This window comes from Mesoplodon mirus (assembly GCF_964341445.2).
Source record: "Mesoplodon mirus genome assembly, chromosome: 6".
In the NCBI taxonomy this organism is placed as follows: Eukaryota; Metazoa; Chordata; class Mammalia; order Artiodactyla; family Ziphiidae; genus Mesoplodon; species Mesoplodon mirus.
In genome coordinates, this window is record NC_138982.1 from 8340742 (window position 1) to 8359269 (window position 18528).

Sequence of the window (18528 nt, forward strand, 5' to 3'; positions counted from 1 at the left end):
ATGGAGCTCTTCCTTTGAGCCTGCCCTCTGAAGACTAATTAGCACTGTGAATACATGATCACCTCCCTCAAATGGATCCGATCTACTGCCTGGCAATCCTGCTGAATTTCCCTGGGTAATTCTCTGAAGGGATGATTTCCAGACTCTACTCAAAACTCTAGCTCCTTACCTTTTCCCCCTATAACTCACTTTCTTCATATAACCTGGTTTCCAACTTCAAGAGAAACTGGAAATACTCAGGTGGGAACTCCCCCAGTTTCCTTGTTACCAGTAAAACCAGCCTTCAGTTGCAGCCTTTTTGTCTGTGATTTTCCTCCTGCTCTGACAAGGGGAGCTGCCCTTTCTCTTACCTAAGGCCACCTGTCCCAGTCACGTTTTGCATCTCATCCCCTCTCACTGCCTCAAGCATTATGCTAATTACTAATCCTTCTCATATATGTTTAGCCTCTCTGTTGGATCCTTTCTGTCAACATGTAGAAATCCTCAACCTCCCTCCTATCTTAAATCAAAAACCTTTTGATCCTGGTCTTCTACTACCTACCTTCCTAAATCTCTTTCCCTTGAAAGTTAAATATATATTTATTATTTAAATAGAGATGTTTTTGTTAGAGTATAATCCATGGTTTGAAAACCAAATAGTAAAGAAAGGCTTATAAGTAGAACAGTAATTCCCTGCCGTACTCTGTTCTAGCTGCAGTCCTGTTCCTTTATTCAACAAATACTTCTTTTTGAGGGTCTTTTTTGTGTCAAGCACTCTTCTAATTTCCATCAGTGAACAAACAGAAAACTTCTGTGTTCGTGGAGTTTTTATAATCTAGTGGTGTGTTAGAAGGTAATAAGTGCTGTGGAGGAAAATAAGGCAGAGAAGGGAAATAGGGAGAGTTGAGAGGGCTGCAATTTTAAGCAGAGTGGTCTGGGAAGGCCTCATTGAAAGGGAATGTTTGAGGAAAGATCTAAGGATGAGGGAAGTAGCCATGGAACTACCCAGCAGTAGGTGCAAAGGCACTGAGGCTCACAATGTCCAGTGTGTTCAGGGTTCATCAAGGAAGTCAGAGGGGCTGGACGGAGTAAGTGGCGAGAGAGTAGTAGGAGATTGAGGTCAGGGAGTTAAAGGAAGACCAGATTGTGTAGGCCTTAGAGGCTGTTGTTCAGTTCTTTGACTTTCACAGTGACCAAGATGGAGGTTCTTAAGCAGAGAATAACATCATCTCACTCAGATTTTTAAAGGATCACTCAGGCTGTTTTTTGAGACTAGACTGTAGAGGGGAATCAGGGAAGCTGGTTAGGAGGCCATTGCAGTCACCTAGATGAGTGGAGATAGTGGCAAGGTCGGAAGCAGTGAGGCTGTGAGAAATCGTCTGATTCTGGATACATTTTCAACAGGAAATAACTTCATACTTTTGAACTTTTTCTTACGGAATTTTTCTTATGTATCTTGAAATACAATCTGCTGGCTCTTGATTTATCACTTTTATACATTGTCTTTACTTCCTGCCATGTTAGATGAGGATTTAGCTCACATGCCTCAGACCTTCCCCTAATCTCAATTCAACGGTAATTGAATTACTATTTTATTTTCATGATTGGTTTCCTTCTTATACTCGTCTTTACGTCATATTCTACCATCTGTAGAGACTCTCGTCTCACTCCCTTGTTGTATACTATCGCTTGAGAGTTCTCTTATGTCCCTTTTTTCTGGAGCACTCCTCCCTAGAGTCCTTCCCCTCTGCTGCAGTCTGTACTGGTTTCTGTTTAGGGCTTCTACTACCCAGCTGTCATTTGGGGAGTTCGTTTGATCCCTTTCGGATTGGATTCACTGTTTCTTGGCTCCTGCCTTCTTTTTCTTTATTTATTCCCTAGTTTTGATGGAGTATATTCTCAGATAACTTTGTAAGAAAAGATACAGGAATACTCTTCCATTGTATATATACCACTATACTATTTAGCCATAAAAAATAATGAAATCTTACTATTTGTAGCAACATGGTTGGACCTTAAGGGCGTGATGCTAAGTGAAATAAACGAAGACAAATACCAAATGATCTCACTTACATGTGGAATCTAAGAAACAAAACAAATAAGAAAACCAAGCTGGTAGATGCAGAGAACAGATAGATTGGTTGTTGCCAGAGGCAGCAGGGGGCAGGGCTGAAGTGGTGAAGGAAGGTCAAGAGGTACACACTTCCAGTTAGAAACAAGTAAGCCCTGGGGATGTAATGTACAGCATGGTGATGATAGTTGACACTACTGTATTGCGTACTGGGAAGTTCCTAAGAGAGTAGATCTTAAAAGGCCTCATCACAAGAAAAAAATTTGTAACTATACATAGGGACAAGATGTTAACTAGACTTATCGTGGTGATCATTTCACAATGTGTACAAATATTGAAGCATTCATTGTGTTGTACACCTGAAACTAATATAATGTTATATGTGAATTATATCTCAATTTGTATTTAAATTTTAAAAATTCTTTTAAGATACATGGAATGTAGGTTTTTAGTCCTTTCATTTCTGAAAATGACTTAATTCTGCTTTTACTGTTCTAGTTTAGCTGTGTATAGAATTTTAGTTCCTTTGTGTTTGCCTTTTTCTGCTCAACAGTGTTGGTTTTTTGTTTTTGTTTTTAAATGTATTTCCTTAGGGTTCTAAAATTTCCAAGTGTTGGTGTCAGTCTCTAAAATATCACTTTGCTGGGAACTTGATGGGGTCTTTCAGGATGAAGAGTTAGATTCTCCAGTTGAGGAAACTATTATTACTTGAAAATTTCCTCACCTCAGTTTTCTCATTCTCTTTCTAGAGCTATTCTGTTAGTTGTTGGGTTTTAGATCTCTTGTTTTTCTCTCATTTTCTACTTTTGCTTTATTATACTGGGGATTTACTTTTAGATCTTCAGTGTTCAGCACGCCCTCCCCCCTCGCTTTTTTTAAACTTTGAATTGTCGTTGTTGCTCTTAAGAATGCCTTTCTGGTGTTTAAAAGACACAGTCTCTTGTTAAAAGATACATTATCTGCTCTGGGTTCCCCCCCCCCGAATACTAATTAGAATTTAAAATCTTATATTGTTCAAGTTATCTTTCAGGTCTTTCCCCCCCTGTTTACCTACACCTTTTTCTATCTTACTTTAGACTTGCCTCAGGAATGTGGGGTTCTGTGCTCTCTCTGGGAATGGGGACCCTTCTCTGTTCCCATCATGCGCTGAGCAGGGGTCTTCATATTCTGACCATTCATCATCCAACTCCTTGACTTAGAGCAGTTTTGTTTAGAAGTGGAAGTTGGCATCATACAAAAATGGTCCCTGATGAACTGTACCAACAGAGAATATGCAGGAGAAGCCCTTGGAGGAAACTGATGTAGGCCTTGAATGTTTTCTGCCAAATGACATTCATGATTGTGCCACGAAAGTCAAAAAGGAGTGACGAATGTCAGTGGCACTGTTTTGTTGTAAAAGTTTACTCCTATCCACCCCCCCCAATACCTGAGTCATTCTTGGCTATTTAATGGGTACATAGTTCCCATGATATCCTAATTTTTGATAAATAAAAGTTGAAACCAAAATTTTTGACTTTTTTTTTTTTTAAGGGAAAGACCCATACTTCCTTTTAAATGTGTTTACTTTGGGACTTCCCTGGTGGTCCAGTGGTTTAGCACTTTCCCTGCCGGGGCCTGGGTTCAATCCCTGGCCCAGGAACTAAGATCCCACAAGCCTCTCGGCATGGCAAGCAAGCAAATGAACAAATTTAAATAAATTTAAATAAATAAATAAAGTTAAATCAGTAAATGCGAGTACTTTGAAATTTTGGTTCCTGTTTTTGGTTGAATTCATTTTAGGTTGGCCTTTTTCTGGTACCAGTTATACCCACACATCAGCAGTTCTTATTGAGGCATTGTGGCACCGTGTTTATGAGTGAGTGCCTTGCAATAGCCTAAGCTCACTGAGGGCAGGGTCCACAGCATACTGGCTCCCCGTTGTGCCCCTTTTGTCTGACACTGTCAAGTGCACAGCAAACATTCGAAAAATCGTTGAATTGTCTCCCTCTCCTTCCTTCCCTATCTCCAAGTTGTAACCATTTTACTCCTTCATCCCCTTTGGATCTATCTCGTTAAGTCCACCTCTGCTGAAAACACCCTTTTGGAAGCTAACGTTAACTCACATGTACCCCTTTCTTTAGGCCCTTCGTTTATGATTTTATCCTCCACACCTGTCTTACCCACTACACTGTAAATTACCTCCGTAAGGGCAGAGGTAATGCGTTTTTATGTCCTCACCATTGTATCTTTTGGGCGAAGAGCATCGAAGGCGTTCAGATAATGCTGTAAGCTGTGGCTGGTGCCACCTAATGGTGACAAAAGAGATCTGTCTGTCACCCAGTTTGTATTGACATGAAATAAACTGCAAAGCGCTAGATAGCAGTTAGACTTTAAAGGAACAGACTTAACATTCTTTCCCTAAAATTTTCCAGTAAATGGCATTGCTGTTTTTGTCTTTGAAGAACGTTGTCCAAAGGATGATATATTTCTGGTTGTGTTTAAGGTCCTTTTTGGCTGTTTTCTTTTTAGCATATGGCTTAGAAGAACAGAAGAATCTCACAAATTGTGCCAGTGGAGAGTTTTTTGAGCAGAAGGGTCCAGAATATTCTTCATGTCAGTTTCCTCTTACCTTACTTGAAGCATGCAGTGGTGTGAATGATCCCGAGTTTGGCTACTCCACAGGACGCCCTTGTATTCTTGTGAAAATGAACAGAGTATGTACATAATTTATTGCTGCTGCTGCTTTTTCCAAATCTCTTCTGTTAAGAAGCTGGCAACTATTTATTCAGTGCTCTCTCACTTGGTGGTAGCTTGTGTAAAAAGCTAACAGTGATATTGACCTTTGGAAAATTAATACAGAAAAAACCAATTGGTTCATAAATTAGTCATAAATTAGGGAGTAACACAACTTCAGTTTTTCTCTTTTGGAAGTAGCTAAATGCACTTAAGTGTAGACCAGAGCTTCAGGAATCAGGTATTCTGGGGATCATGCCCACAGCATGGTTGTGTTAATGTGCTGTGCTCATCTTTGCATCCTGTGTGGCAATGTAATTTAAAATCCCATGGCAAACTTATAAAGTTTTGTTTTATTTAACTTTTTCTGAATATTTAATAGCAAAGCATAGCTTTATAGTATATGTCTATGTAATTAAATAGTAGAAATAGAGATAAATTTGCATTAAAATGAACCCAGCAGCATTTTGCCATGTTGTCCAGAGAAAGTGCCTGAGTTGTATAGCCATTAGCAAACCAAGAAGCTGATGTTGTCTACATCTAAGTAACAATGTTGTGGAGTCATTGTGCAAAAGGAAGATGCTTTCCTTGCATGATGAAATGATCTCCAAACCCTGTGCCTTGCTGCTCTATAAATGGTACTGCAGAGTTGTGTTCTGGTACAGTTAACCTGTTGAGGCCTGTATGGTCTCCCTTGAAGAATGAGGTAATTCCTGGTCATTTAAGCAGAGAAAAGGCAATTTCCTAAACAGGTGCAGGCCTCTCAAGGTCTTGAGTTTACATATCACTAAAGTTACCATCCCTAATAAAACTAAAACGTGAGTCTTCTGAAGTTGGCACTGCTGAATAAGGAGTTTCCCTGTAGGGAGAGCCAGCTAGACCCTTAAGTGCCCAGAGTGGCTTCCCTCCAGCCTCTCCTTCCCCTGTCCCCATGGACAGCGACAGTTTCTGATTATCTCATAGCACTCCGGAAATCATTCTGAAACATTGCCTGGCACATAGTAGGCACTCAATAAACATTTAATGGGATGTTTTAGCAACACTTAAGAACTAAGGTTAACAAAGTGGAGGTGAAACTGAAGGCAAGATGGGTAGGCCAGGAAGTGGGAGCAATCTGAACAACTATTTCAAGGGGACCCCTCCTTTCCTCAGAAATGCTAGGGAGCTCATACATAACCACATACTGTTAAATAAAGTAGAAATGAGCTTTCACAATCCACACAAGAAATCCAGATAGTTTATTCCTCGGTATCTATGGGGAATTGATTCTAGGACCCCTGAGGACACCAAAATCTGGAGGTGCTCAAGTCCCTTATGTAAAATGGCGTAGTATTTGCATATAACCTGCGCACATCCTCCTGTGTACTCAAAAGCATCTCTAGAGTACTTCTACCTAATTCAGTGTAAGTGCTGTGTAAAAAGTTGTCAGCACACAGCAAATTCGAATTTTGCTTTTTGGAACTTTCTGGAATTTTTTTCCCCAAATGTTTTTGATCTGCGATTGGTTGAATCGGCAGATGTGGAACCCCCCCCTGGATAGGGAGGGCTAACTGTAATGTGAAACCAGGTGATCTAGCTTGTAAGATGAATTAAATCCATTCCCTCCAACAGGGATGCCTTTTGTAATCCCTGCCTCCTAGGAGTATCTTCACAACACCTAGATTGATGGAAAATCTGTTCCCAATATAAAGCCAAGAGAAGAAATTCCAGTTCCTTCTCCCGTAGGACCAACCTTCTGAGTTTATTTTCTTTGTCAATATGTCCTCTGAATGATGAGGACGTGAGCTTATACTTGCTGATAGGGCAAAATTTGCAGGCATGACAGGAAGGCATCATCAGGCACACAGGGCTCGGCAGTGACATGTTGCATAAGGGTGTAGCAGGGCATTTAATCCCACTATAGTTTGTTCCAAGATCATTGCGAGGGCACGGATAGTTACTGCTCTTGAAATTATTATTTCGGTTGCAACAATACTTGTCTTTCGGGAGGAGTACTTACATTTTACAGGCATTCACATTAAAATGTATATAAATTACAAAATTATAAAATATAAATTAAAATGCATATAATTCAAAAGGCCAAAAACTCCTCTCACAAAATACATGGATAAATATCTGTTATCATTCATACAGAGTTAGTTATATCAACCACATAAATGAAAGCCTCATTACATGGAACTGAATGGTGCTATGAGAGTCCTCAAAATGGGATTCATTAAGTGTATATGTTTTGTAGAACAGATACATGTGAAATACAGCAGGGCTCTGTGGAAGCCTTATGGAAACATGGTAGGGTTGTGACCTAATATGTTTTCATGAAGAACAGTTATTATATTATGCCTTTGCCATTCTTATTTGCATTAATGGTGTGTTCATATAAATAATGAAATGTAAAGGTTTCTATTTATTTCTTGTTTTAGGGTAGCAAAGTGCAATGCTGTGTTTTGGTCAATTCTTTGATAACTGATTTATTTTCTAAATAGCCCCAGTACTATAATAAGATAGATAATTGGTAAGATTATTATATTGAAAAGTCTGTTCTAATCCTCTAAAATAAAATTAAAGTAAAAGGCAGAGGTAACAGTGTTTTAATGCAGTGTTAGTGTTAATCTCAACCCTCCCACCCCTGTGTCCCCAGCAATGAAGGAAGAGGCTCTGTTGTATACAGTTGTGATGTTTCAGTTAATCAATGTTTCTTTACCTTAGATAATTGGATTAAAGCCTCAAGGAGAACCAAGGATAGAATGTATTTTGAAGGTTAGTATTCAGAAAATAACCCAATTTCTGTTAAAGCTTTAGTGTATCTTAAAAATACTTTAAAAGTCTGATGAATTTAGTCACTTTTTTCTTCCCTGTCACATTTTTAAAGTCCATTGTAGTGCCATTCTTAGAAGAATAAATCTCCACCAACCTTTGGGGGTAGCCCTTCTCTGTTTGCTAATGATAATTCAAAAAGACTTATTTTCCATGTGCATTTGATTTCACATACTTTGCCTTTATATTTACATATACCATATTTCACTTATTTTAAGATTCATTTTCTTTTTTCTAGCTTGATAACACCAAAATTGGGGTTGGCCTTATAACTGATAGTGTCTTAATAGTGTATAAGATTTTTTCTTTCTTAATAGTACATAAATTGGTGTACATCAATGGCATCTGAGATTTAATGAAACATGGTACATTTCCCTTAAGGTAGAGGCATTATTTTGCTCTCTCATCCCTACTTTATTTTTTCCAGAGCGCTGTGCTGTTTTCCTTTCATAATTTCTTTTGTTTTCTCTCCATGCTGCAAAGTTCAACTAAGACAAATATGTAAATGATGGGTAAGAGTTCTCAGGAGAAACTGTTAAGTTCTAAACTTAATTTTATCATTGTGTAAAGTATTAGCATTCCAGCTCCAGTTAATATGTCAGAAGTGTCTTACTTGAAATGTTACATTGAAATCACTTCTAAAGTTGTTTGCCAAAGAAAACTGTAATCCCTTTTAACGATGAATGGATTTCTTATTTGGGCAGAAACTTCTTTCTGGGTGGTTCTCAAATCTGATCATGCATCAGAATCACTTGGAGGGTTTCTTAGGTCTCAGTTCTGCAGTTTCTGACTCAGTAGGTCTGGGGTGAGGCTGCAAAATTTGCGTTTTTAACTAAAGTTTCCAGGTGATGGTGATGCTGCTGGTCTGGGACCCACACTCTGAGAACTCATGCTTTAGAATATCCTTATTGATTTATTTTGAGTATTTATTCACGATTTAGAACAGAATGAAAAGCTGGGAAGTTTGTGGTTTTCTCATCTGGGTTGAAGTATGCATGTGTGACCATAGGCAGCTCACTTTATCTCCTTATGCCATAGTCAACTCAGCAGGAAACTTGGATAAAAAATCAGAATCTCACTTAAAACCAGATGCTGCATCTAAGCTGAGTTTTTCTTGGTATACAGATCCTTCTGAAAATCTAGTGAGCTTCTACTGTCATCTCAAAACAGGAGAAAACATTACACCTACAAGACAGATTTAGGAAATGTATTGTGTAACTCTGTGATCCCCCCTTGCTTGCAATTCTTTCCAGTAGAAGGTTCCCGAAGCTGGCTGTGAGCCTTCAGCCAGGTGGAAGTGCTGATTTTATGAGTGTCCTGTGTGCAGGAACTTTCGCCTCTGCATGTGAGCAGACAATGTAGATATACTTGGAACTGTGGGTCTGTGGAGCCAACACCATCAAGAAAGGAAAACACACACACACACACACACACACACACACACACACACACACAGCCAGAAGGACAAAAGCCTTCCACTCCCTTCCTAAGGTTTCACTTCTGTAAGCCTTTGGCCAGTATAAACTACTCCGTGTTAACTCTTCACTTAGGATTATAAATGGAATTTTTCTCGTTGTTATCTGTTATGTATCTTTTGCTTCTAGAACAGTTGGGGGGACATCTGGTCTAATGACTCAGATTTCAATTTGCTGTCCCTTTTGCTTTGAAGAGTTGTGTGGAAAGTACATAAAATAACCAAAATAATAGATGGGGTTTTTGTTTTGTTTACTTAGTTGTGGAATATTTTTGTTTTTAGAAAAAAACACAAAATTGGAGGAAATCTTTGTAAAACTGCATTTTACTTGTAGGCTAGTCACAAAGGAGTAATCAGGTGGAATCCATAAATTTTCGAGGTGTGGCTCTGTGAAGAGATGGCAACATTTACTGCATATCACCATATTGCTGTTTTCCATTAGATTTGTCTATAATCAAGTGTTCTTAGTGTAAATTCTTTAGTTGACTTACTTTTTATATAATACATTTGTCTTTTATTTTGTCTTGTGTTCTTAACTTTGATCTGCTTTTATTTATTTATTTTTAAGGATTTTTTTTTTTGGTCTTGTTTTTGTTTTTTTATTTATTTATTTGGTTGAGCCTGGTCTTACTTGTGGCAGGTGGGCTCCTTAGTTGCAGCTTGCCGGCCCCTTAGTTGCAGCACGTGGGCTCCTTAGTTGTGGCATGCGAACTCAGTTGAGGCACGTGGGATCTAGTTCCCTGACCAGGAATCAAACCCCGGCACCCTGCACTGGGGCAGTCCCTTAATTGCTTTCATACAAGTTAAGAGTCCTGGAAACACTAAAACATTGATGACAGAACATGCTTTTAGAGGTGGCCTTTAATTTTAAAGGATGGTTCCTGCAAAAGATGTAATATTCATATTTATGTCATTAGTGTTTTTTTAAATTTTCTTATAAAAATGAATCGTGTTCATTTAAGAAAATTTAGAAAAATGCAGAAGGAAAACATTTGGTAAATGCTACCCAGAGTTAATCACTGCTTAGAACATTTGGTGTGCATTCTTCAAATTATTTACAGGTGATGACTATACAGAAGAACCAAAATACATTAGTTTCAAACCTTTATTTTGTTTTCAGTGGAACTTAGTGACTGCTAATAGACTCTTGGACTTAGTTGCTCATGGTTTCCAATACGATGCCATTCGTATACTTAGAAAACCATGACATGTAGCTTCACCGTAAAGTATCTCATCATTGTTCAGATACGCATTTTATTATTTCACAATTCCTAAATGTTAATTTTAAGTAAAAGTCTGCCAAAGTGATGGCTTAGGCACAAACCCATAGAACAATTAATTGAGCATGTGACCATAACTCTGAGCCTCAGTTCCCCTCTCTATAACTGATCCTACACACTTAAGGGTTTTAGGCCTAAATGAGGTAAATATAAACTGAGTGTGGTATCTGGCTGAAAATACACACTGAAGTGCTCAATAAACTGTAACCCGGGACTTCCCTGGTGGCACAGTGGTTAATAATCCACGTGCCAGGGCTTCCCTGGTGGCGCAGCGGTTGAGAGTCCACCTGCCGATGCAGGGGACACGGGTTTGTGCCCTGGTCCGGGAGGATCCCACATACCGCGGAGCGGCTGGGCCCGTGAGCCATGGCCACTGGGCCTGTGCGTCCGGAGCCTGTGCTCCGCAGCGGGAGAGGCCACAACAGTGAGAGGCCCGCATACAGCAAAAAAAAAAAAAAAAAAAAAAAGAATCCACGTGCCAGCGCTGGGGACATGGGTTCAATCCCTGGTCCGGGAAGATCCCACATGCCGTGGAGCAGCTAAGCCCGTGCGCCACAGCTACTGAAGCCCACGCGTACGTGCCGCAACTCCTGAGCCCAAGTGCTGCCCGTGCTCTGCAACAAGAGAAGCCACCGCAATGACAAGCCCGTGCACCGCAATGAAGAGTAGCCCCGGCTTGCCACAACTAGAGAAAGCCCATGAACAGCAACAAAAACCCAACATAGCCAAAAATAAATATTAATTAATTAATTAATTAATTAAAGAAAACCTTTTACATTTTGGGGAACATCTCTGTGTTTCTATGAATTATTAAGGAAAAATAGGTTAAAAATAATTAATGGGGGGCCTCCCTGGTGGCGCAGTGGTTGAGAGTCCGCCTGCCGATGCAGGGGATACGGGTTCGTGCCCCAGTCTGGGAGGATCCCATATGCCGCGGAGCGGCTGGGCCCGTGAGCCATGGCCGCTGAGCCTGTGCGTCCGGAGCCTGTGCTCCGCAACGGGAGAGGCCACAACAGTGAGAGGCCCGCGTACAGCCAAAAAAATAAATAAATAATTAATGGGGCTTTCCTGGTGGCGCAGTGGTTGGGAGTCCGCCTGCCGATGCGGGGGACGTGGGTTCGTGCCCCGGTCCAGGAGGATCGCATGTGCCACGGAGCGGCTGGGCCCGTGAGCCATGGCTGCTGGGCCTGTGTGTCCAGAGCCTGTGCTCCGCAGCGGGAGAGGCCACAGCAGTGAGAGGCCTGCGTACCGCAAAAAAAAAAAAAAAAAAAAGTAATTAATGTACAAAAGTACTTATATCAAAGTGACTATTTTTTTCTCCTTATAAAATGTTATTTTAAACTTTTTTATTAGCATGTATTCTGTTTTTATTTATTTGTTTTTCATTTTTATTGGAGTATAGTTGATTTACAATGTTGTGTTAGTTTCAGGTGTACAGCAAAGTGAATCAGTTATACATACACATATATCCACTCCTTTTAGATTCTTTTTAGACTTAACTTTTTTAAAATTAAGGAGTACAAACGTAGGGTGGTGTTTGAATAGTGAATGAAAAATGGCTTCTACAGTTTCCCTTAGCCTTGTTATCTCCTGTTCTTTTTTTTTTTTTTTTTTTTTTTTTTTGGCTGCATTGGGTCTTCATTCGAGTCGAGTGGGCGCTGCTCTTCCTTGCGGTGCACGGGCTTCTCATTGCAGCAGCTTCTCTTGTTGTGGAGCACGGGCTCTAGGCATGCCGTACTTGTGGCACGTGGGCTTAGTTGCTCCACGGCATGTGGGATCTTCCCTGACCAGGGCTCGAACCCATGTCCCTTGCGTTGGCAGGTGGATTCTTAACCACTGTGCCACCATGGAAGCCCCTCTCCTGTTCTTTTTACATATTGTTGATCTGGATCGTTAGAACTTGCCCTTTTTGTGGGTTGTCATCGCTTTATGCTTTGCTGTCTTGCCTGTGTCGCTTGTGCATGTGTTTCTCTCACCTCATGCACATCTGCTACTTTGTGGTGGTTAAGTGAAGTAAGCACAGTATGGCTTCCCTTAGAGGAGATTCTTAGTTTTGCTATAGTGTTTCATGTATGCTTTCAAAAGTAGAAATTCATTTATTCAAATCTAGAATGCAAACATTTAGTAATGTTTTATTTTAATTAGTGCCTTGTGAAGTTGCCACTGATTTTAATCATTGTTGTCTGTCATCTACTCAGGATGTGTAAAAGTTACAGTCATTACTATTGGGTCTATTCAGAATGTGTTACATGAGAATTTTCATAAATTGCTTATTTTTCAAGAAGAATACTAGATTTGTATCGTTATCATGTATATCAGTTTTTTTTGAGGTATGGTTGATTTATAATATTACGTAAGTTTCAGGTGTGCAACACGGTGATTCACAATTGTTAAATATTATACTCCATGTATAGTTATTATAAAATATTGGCTATATTCCCTGTGCTGTACAATTTATCCTTGTAGCTTATTTATTTTTTATTTTTATTTTTTTATAAATTTATTTTATATTCTTATTTATTGTTTTTGGCTACGTTGGGTCTTCGTTGCTGCATGCAGGCTTTCTCTGGTTGCGGTGAGCGGGGACTACTCTTTGTTGTGGTGAGTGGGTTTCTCATTGCGGTAGCTTCTCTTGTTGCGGAGCACGGGCTGTAGGCGCGTGGACTTCAGTAGTTGTGGCATGCAGGCTCAGTAGTTGAGACTCGCAGGCTCTAGAGCACAGGCTCAGTAGTTGTGGCGCATGGACTTAGTTGCTCCGCGGCATGTGGGATCTTCCCGGACCAGGGCTCGAACCCATGTCCCCTGCATTGGCAGGCGGATTCCCAACCAGTGAGCCACCGGGGAAGCCCAGCTTATTTATTTTATACATGGTAGTTTGTACCTCTTAATCCCCTACCCCTATATTGCCCCTCTCCCCTTCCCTCTCCCCAAAGGTAGCTACTAATTTGTTTTCTATATCTGAGAGTCTGTTTCTTTTTTGTTGTATCAGTTTTTTGTTTGCTTGTTTGTTTGTTTAAATTTATTGTTTGGCTGTGCCTAGCGGCATCCCAGATCTTAGTTCCCTGACCAGGGATGGAATCCGTGCCCCCTGCAGTGGAAGCGCAGAGTCTTAACCATTGGACCGCCAGGGAAGTTCCTGTATCAGTTTTTTTAATGCATGGAATATAATGGCAGTAGACATATGATGTACGTGTGCTCGTAAACATTATTCACGGGAAATGTGGTATTTAACTTGGTTGAGAAGGGTATTCCTTGGAGTACTTTGAATTTCCCCCAGCAGTTTGTCAGCTGCATCCTGGTTTCCACCGCGGTTCACAGTGATCATGGTTGTGAATCATGTGAACCTTTCGGACCTGCTGCCTGCCAGGCCCGAGTGGTACCTTCTAGGTGTGGCAGCTACTGCTTTCCAGTCTGGAAGCACAGTAGTTCATTCATTTCAGGATTCATTGGTCCCAGACCTACTCGTGTGCAATCCTGCCGTCCGTGGCTGGAGAACTGACATTTGGTAGTTGGAAGGCAGAGAAGATTTTACAGACGTTGCATGAGTAGATCTGGCTGTACGCTAAAGGGACTGTCATGGAAAAGTGTATAAGATGTAGCAGGAAATCAGGATAGTTTGTGTCAGGCGGTTTAAGTCAACATGCGTAAGCCTCTTGTCAAACATACACTTGTAGGGAATGCAGCTGGAGCAACACTGTGTTTCTCATACTGTCCGTAAGTGATGCTGCCTTAATAAAGATACAGTTTTAAAAACTACTTTTTGTGACCCAAAAAGGGTTTGTTTTGTTTTCAACTCTAGGGCGAAAACAGAGCAGTGCTATCAACGTACCCTTCCCGTGGAGCGGTAGATTTAAGATATTTTCCGTATTATGGGAAAAAACTGCAGGTAAGTGTCTAGAACTTCCTAAGTGGTAGCGACCCTTGGAAAATTGGTAGTCTGCATTAAAATGCCAGTTGTCTGGATTAGGCAGACGTATGCCCCATGTAACGTGTGCATCATCTATTCTGGTTTTGAAATACAGACGGTGATGGCAAACGGAGACTCCAGGTCTTAAGTACAAGCACAAAACCGAAGCAGCTAAGTGAAAGGATGATTATTTTCAAAATACAGCTTTCTCTTTCATTTCTTAGGGTGTGCTTATTTAAAGAATACAGAGAAGTAGTACAGAAGTCATTATCCAGAGATAACTATTATTGTAGTATAATTTCTTCCATAGTTTTTCTTTAAGTATATGTATATAAATAGCATTTTGTATGTATACTAGTAAACTTTTTATTTCGAAATGATTTTAAACATAAAGTGGCTAGAATAGTACAAAGGGTTCCTATGGACCCTTTACACAGATCTCCCATTTGTCTTATCAGTCTCCATATATACATATATATATATATATATATATATATATACATGTATATGTATGTATGTATATATATATGTATATAAAATATATATATATAAATTTTTCCCCTGAACCATCATTGGCACTCAGTGATAAACATGGTGCCTCTTTACACTAAATGCTCTTTACATTAAATTTCCTAAAAATAAGGACATTATCATATATAACCATTAGCATTGATACTGTACTATTATCTAATCTACAGATCTTGTTGAAATGTCACCAGTTGTTCCAATAATGTCCTTTATTGCAAAAAAAAAAAAAAAAGTTTTTTCCTGGTCTAGGATGTTACACTGTTAGTCACCTATAACCTGGAACAGTTCCTCCATCTGTCTGTTTCATGCCCTTGAGCTCTTCAGAAATGAGTACAGACCTTTTTTGGCTTACTTTGTTGGTTTATGTTCCTCAGTTTGAGTTTATCTGATGTTTTTCATGATTAAATGTAGGTTGTACATTTTCGGCAGGAATGCCTCAGAGGAAATGTTATGTCCTTTTCAGAATAGCATGTCAGGAGGGACGTGGTGTTGAGCCCCATTAATGGTGGTGTTCACCTTGTTAAGGTGGTGTCAGCCAGGTCTCCCTAATGTAAAGTGATACTTTTTTTTTTCTTTGTAATCAGTAAGTATCATGTGGGGAGAATACTTGGAGAGTTTGTAAAATTATTTCTCCTGTAACTTTAGCATTTGTCAATTCTTTCCACAATCAGTTACTAATAGACTTGTTCTCAAATGTTTTTTCTAATTTCATCTTTTCTTTTTCCATTTACTAGTTGGCATTCCACTCTAAGGAAGAGCTTTTCCTTCTCCACTGTTTATTTATTTATATCAGTATATTCTCATGGATTCTTATTTAATTCAGGGGTTATATGTTATAATCATTTATTTTGGTGCTAATGTTGTCCCACATTTGGCTGGTGGGAGACCTTCAGGCTGGCTCTGGCTCCTGTGTCCTTTAGACATGTTCCCTTGATTCCTATAGCACTTCCTTACTTTCTGGCACCACAAGATGTTCCAGGTTCTTCTTGTACTTTCCCTGCTTCAGCCCTGGAATCAGCCCCTAGTTCCTTTTAGTGAAGAATTGTATTTAGAAACCACAGTGATGGCAAAACAATTATGAGTATATTTGTACCGAGTCACACAGCAACCATAAGTAAGGATGTTAGAAACCTAAGTAACATAATCAGTGAGGTAGATCTTCTGCATGTTTATCAAACATACTAATATATAGATAGATACAATACATACCCTTCTCAAACACCAGAACAGTCACAAAACTTTATCATAAAAAATGCATGCTCAAGTTTCATAAAATAGAAATATATCACAATAATACTTTCTGATCACAATGCAGGAAAACTAGAAATTATTGAAGTAAAAGGGCCCTTCCAAAAGAGGGAGGAGGTGGGAACTCTCTAATCAACTCTTGGGGAAAGGGGGAAACTCAAACCAAGAATATCTAGGGCTTCCCTGGTGGCGCAGTTGTTGAGAGTCCGCCTGCCAATGCAGGGGACACGGGTTCGTGCCCCAGTCCGGGAAGATCCCACATGCTGCGGAGCGGCTGGACCCGTGAGCCATGGCCGTTGAGCCTGCGCGTCCAGAGCCTGTGCTCCGCAATGGGAGAGGCCACAACAGTGAGAGGCCCACATACCGAAAAAAAAAAAAAAAAGAATATCTAAAAAATGTTTTTTAGATATTTTAGTATATCTAAAAAACAATGAAGCACAACATAACCACAACCTATGGAATACATTTAAAGCAGTGCTTAGAGGAAAATTCATAGTCATAAACACTTTTATCAATAAAAATTAAAGTGAAAATAAATGAATATCCAGCTAAGGGGGGGAAAAAGGTAGAGGATTAAAAAAATAATAGATCTAATTATTAAATTAAAATCTTGGTTTTTTAATTTTACAAAATAAACAAACTCCTGATAAAGTGTAAAGTTATTGCAGAATTTGAATTAATGTATTTTCCTTTATTTGCCAGGGGAGCTATCTACAGCCATTAGTTGCCGTCCAGCTCATCTTTGGTAATAGAAATGACATAAACGAAGTCACAGTTGAGTGCAAGATTGATGGATCACCCAACCTGAAAAACCAGGATGATCGTGACAAGTTTTTAGGACGAGTTGTATTCAAAATCACCGTGCGTCCATAGTAGGAGTTAAGATATCTCCACAGAGTAAACGTTGTGTTGTCTGTCTTCATTTTGTATCAGCTGGACCTGCCATTCCAGAATTATGAGACCGCCCTGGAGAAAGGTGGAGTGGTACATGACACTGGGGTAACATCATAATGTGCTTCCAGACCATAGTGTTCGGTATCCTTCAAAGTAACTGCCTGTTGCCTCTGCTGCATTTTGAACCATGTACAGTCACCAGATGGGGACTGTGAACACCTGATTCTGAACATGTAGGATGGGGGTATTGTCCAATTTTTATGTGGTTTAATTGCCAAGTGTCTAAAGCTTAATGTGCTGTGCTATGTAAATATTTTATAGATTTAACACTGGTTAACTGTCATATTTTGATGCCAGCAAAGTTTTAGGGGGATAAAATGGTACCTGACCAACGTCAAATGACTTTATAGCTACAAGAAATGCAGTGTGTGGAGAAGCTCTGTATGTGAGGAGGAAAAAGGAAAATAAAAGTGGATTTGAAAGGTTGTCTTGGATGTTTTGTAAAATTATTTTTTACATGCTGAATTAGTCTGTGGATCTTTTTGACTAGGAGCACAACCTTTTTATTGTGAAACATGTAAAAACAAACAAAAAAAGTGATGGGATTATTTTCAGTGCTGGAACTAAATCTTTTAAAGTATTAAGATTAAAGTATTTTAGACTATAGATAAAAACTGCATTCTTAGGTTAGCTGGTAAGAATATGTGCACCTAAATTTTTATGAAATTAAATTCATAAGATTTAAATTGTATAATAGTTTGTGAAATCTTACTACTGCTTTTATTGAGCAGACTGTGGACTCTACAAATTGTGAAATATAAAAACTTGGAACTTATTCAAAGCTTCAAACCAAACAGTTTTATTTCAGCATTGTCTGATTAGTGTCATGAAATATTTCCTCCTTCAGTCTGAGGTGTTTGGTATGATTCTTTGTCATAATGTGAGCTGCTTTCTCCTCTATTGAGAAAGGTGTGCTTCCCACATGCTCTGTGGTTTTTTTAAAGCCCATTTTTTAAAATTGTTACTTTTCTCCTTAAAAAAAGGCAGGGCTAATATTCTTGAGGTTTTCTTTGTGTTGGTGCAAGCCAGGACAAGTGGGACCCAACCCAGCTGGCTCAGGAATGGCTGTCTGGAGGAAACATGAGTGCTCTGGGTGGTCTTGACTGGCCCGATGGGCCTTGGTGGCCCAGGAGCAGCCTGAACGCTTTGGTAGTTGTCACTCAGCCCCATCGGGAGGTTTGCTCTGTCGCTCAGATCTTAGTGGTAACAGATTTTCATTTTAGAAGCCTCCTTTGCAACTGAAGAAAATGATTCTTGGAGTTGTTAATAAAGCAAACCTACCCTATCTCTTAAGAGTATAAAACAAGGAGAAAAGATGCTGTGATGGCGGAGCAGTGTCATGGGCTGCAACCAGGACACCATGTTAGTTGGCCAAATGTGAACAGGTACTCAGCAGCTGTCCACTTTGGCTCATGTGAAATCCATATCATTAAGTATTCAATTAAATTTGTATTTTTGTATCTTTTGAAGTATAGTGTGGGTGGAATTTTTGTTTTAATGAGCTTAGGCAAAAGCAAAGTAGTTCTCAGAACATGGGACAAGAATTGAGATATCCAAAATG

General features: G+C 39.6%; 1 protein-coding gene across 1 annotated transcript in view; it reads left to right on the top strand.

The window, feature by feature from the left end:
• ATP1B3 (ATPase Na+/K+ transporting subunit beta 3) overlaps nt 1-17393 on the top strand; it is a 41403-nt gene extending 24010 nt beyond the window's left edge. The window contains exons 4-7 of the mRNA XM_082624415.1: nt 4559-4743; nt 7469-7519; nt 14130-14216; nt 16716-17393. Of these exons, the coding sequence (XP_082480541.1) occupies nt 4559-4743; nt 7469-7519; nt 14130-14216; nt 16716-16886 (494 nt within the window). The 3' untranslated portion in view covers nt 16887-17393. The remainder of the gene's footprint in view (nt 1-4558; nt 4744-7468; nt 7520-14129; nt 14217-16715) is intronic.
• Nucleotides 17394-18528: the final 1135 nt, after the last annotated feature.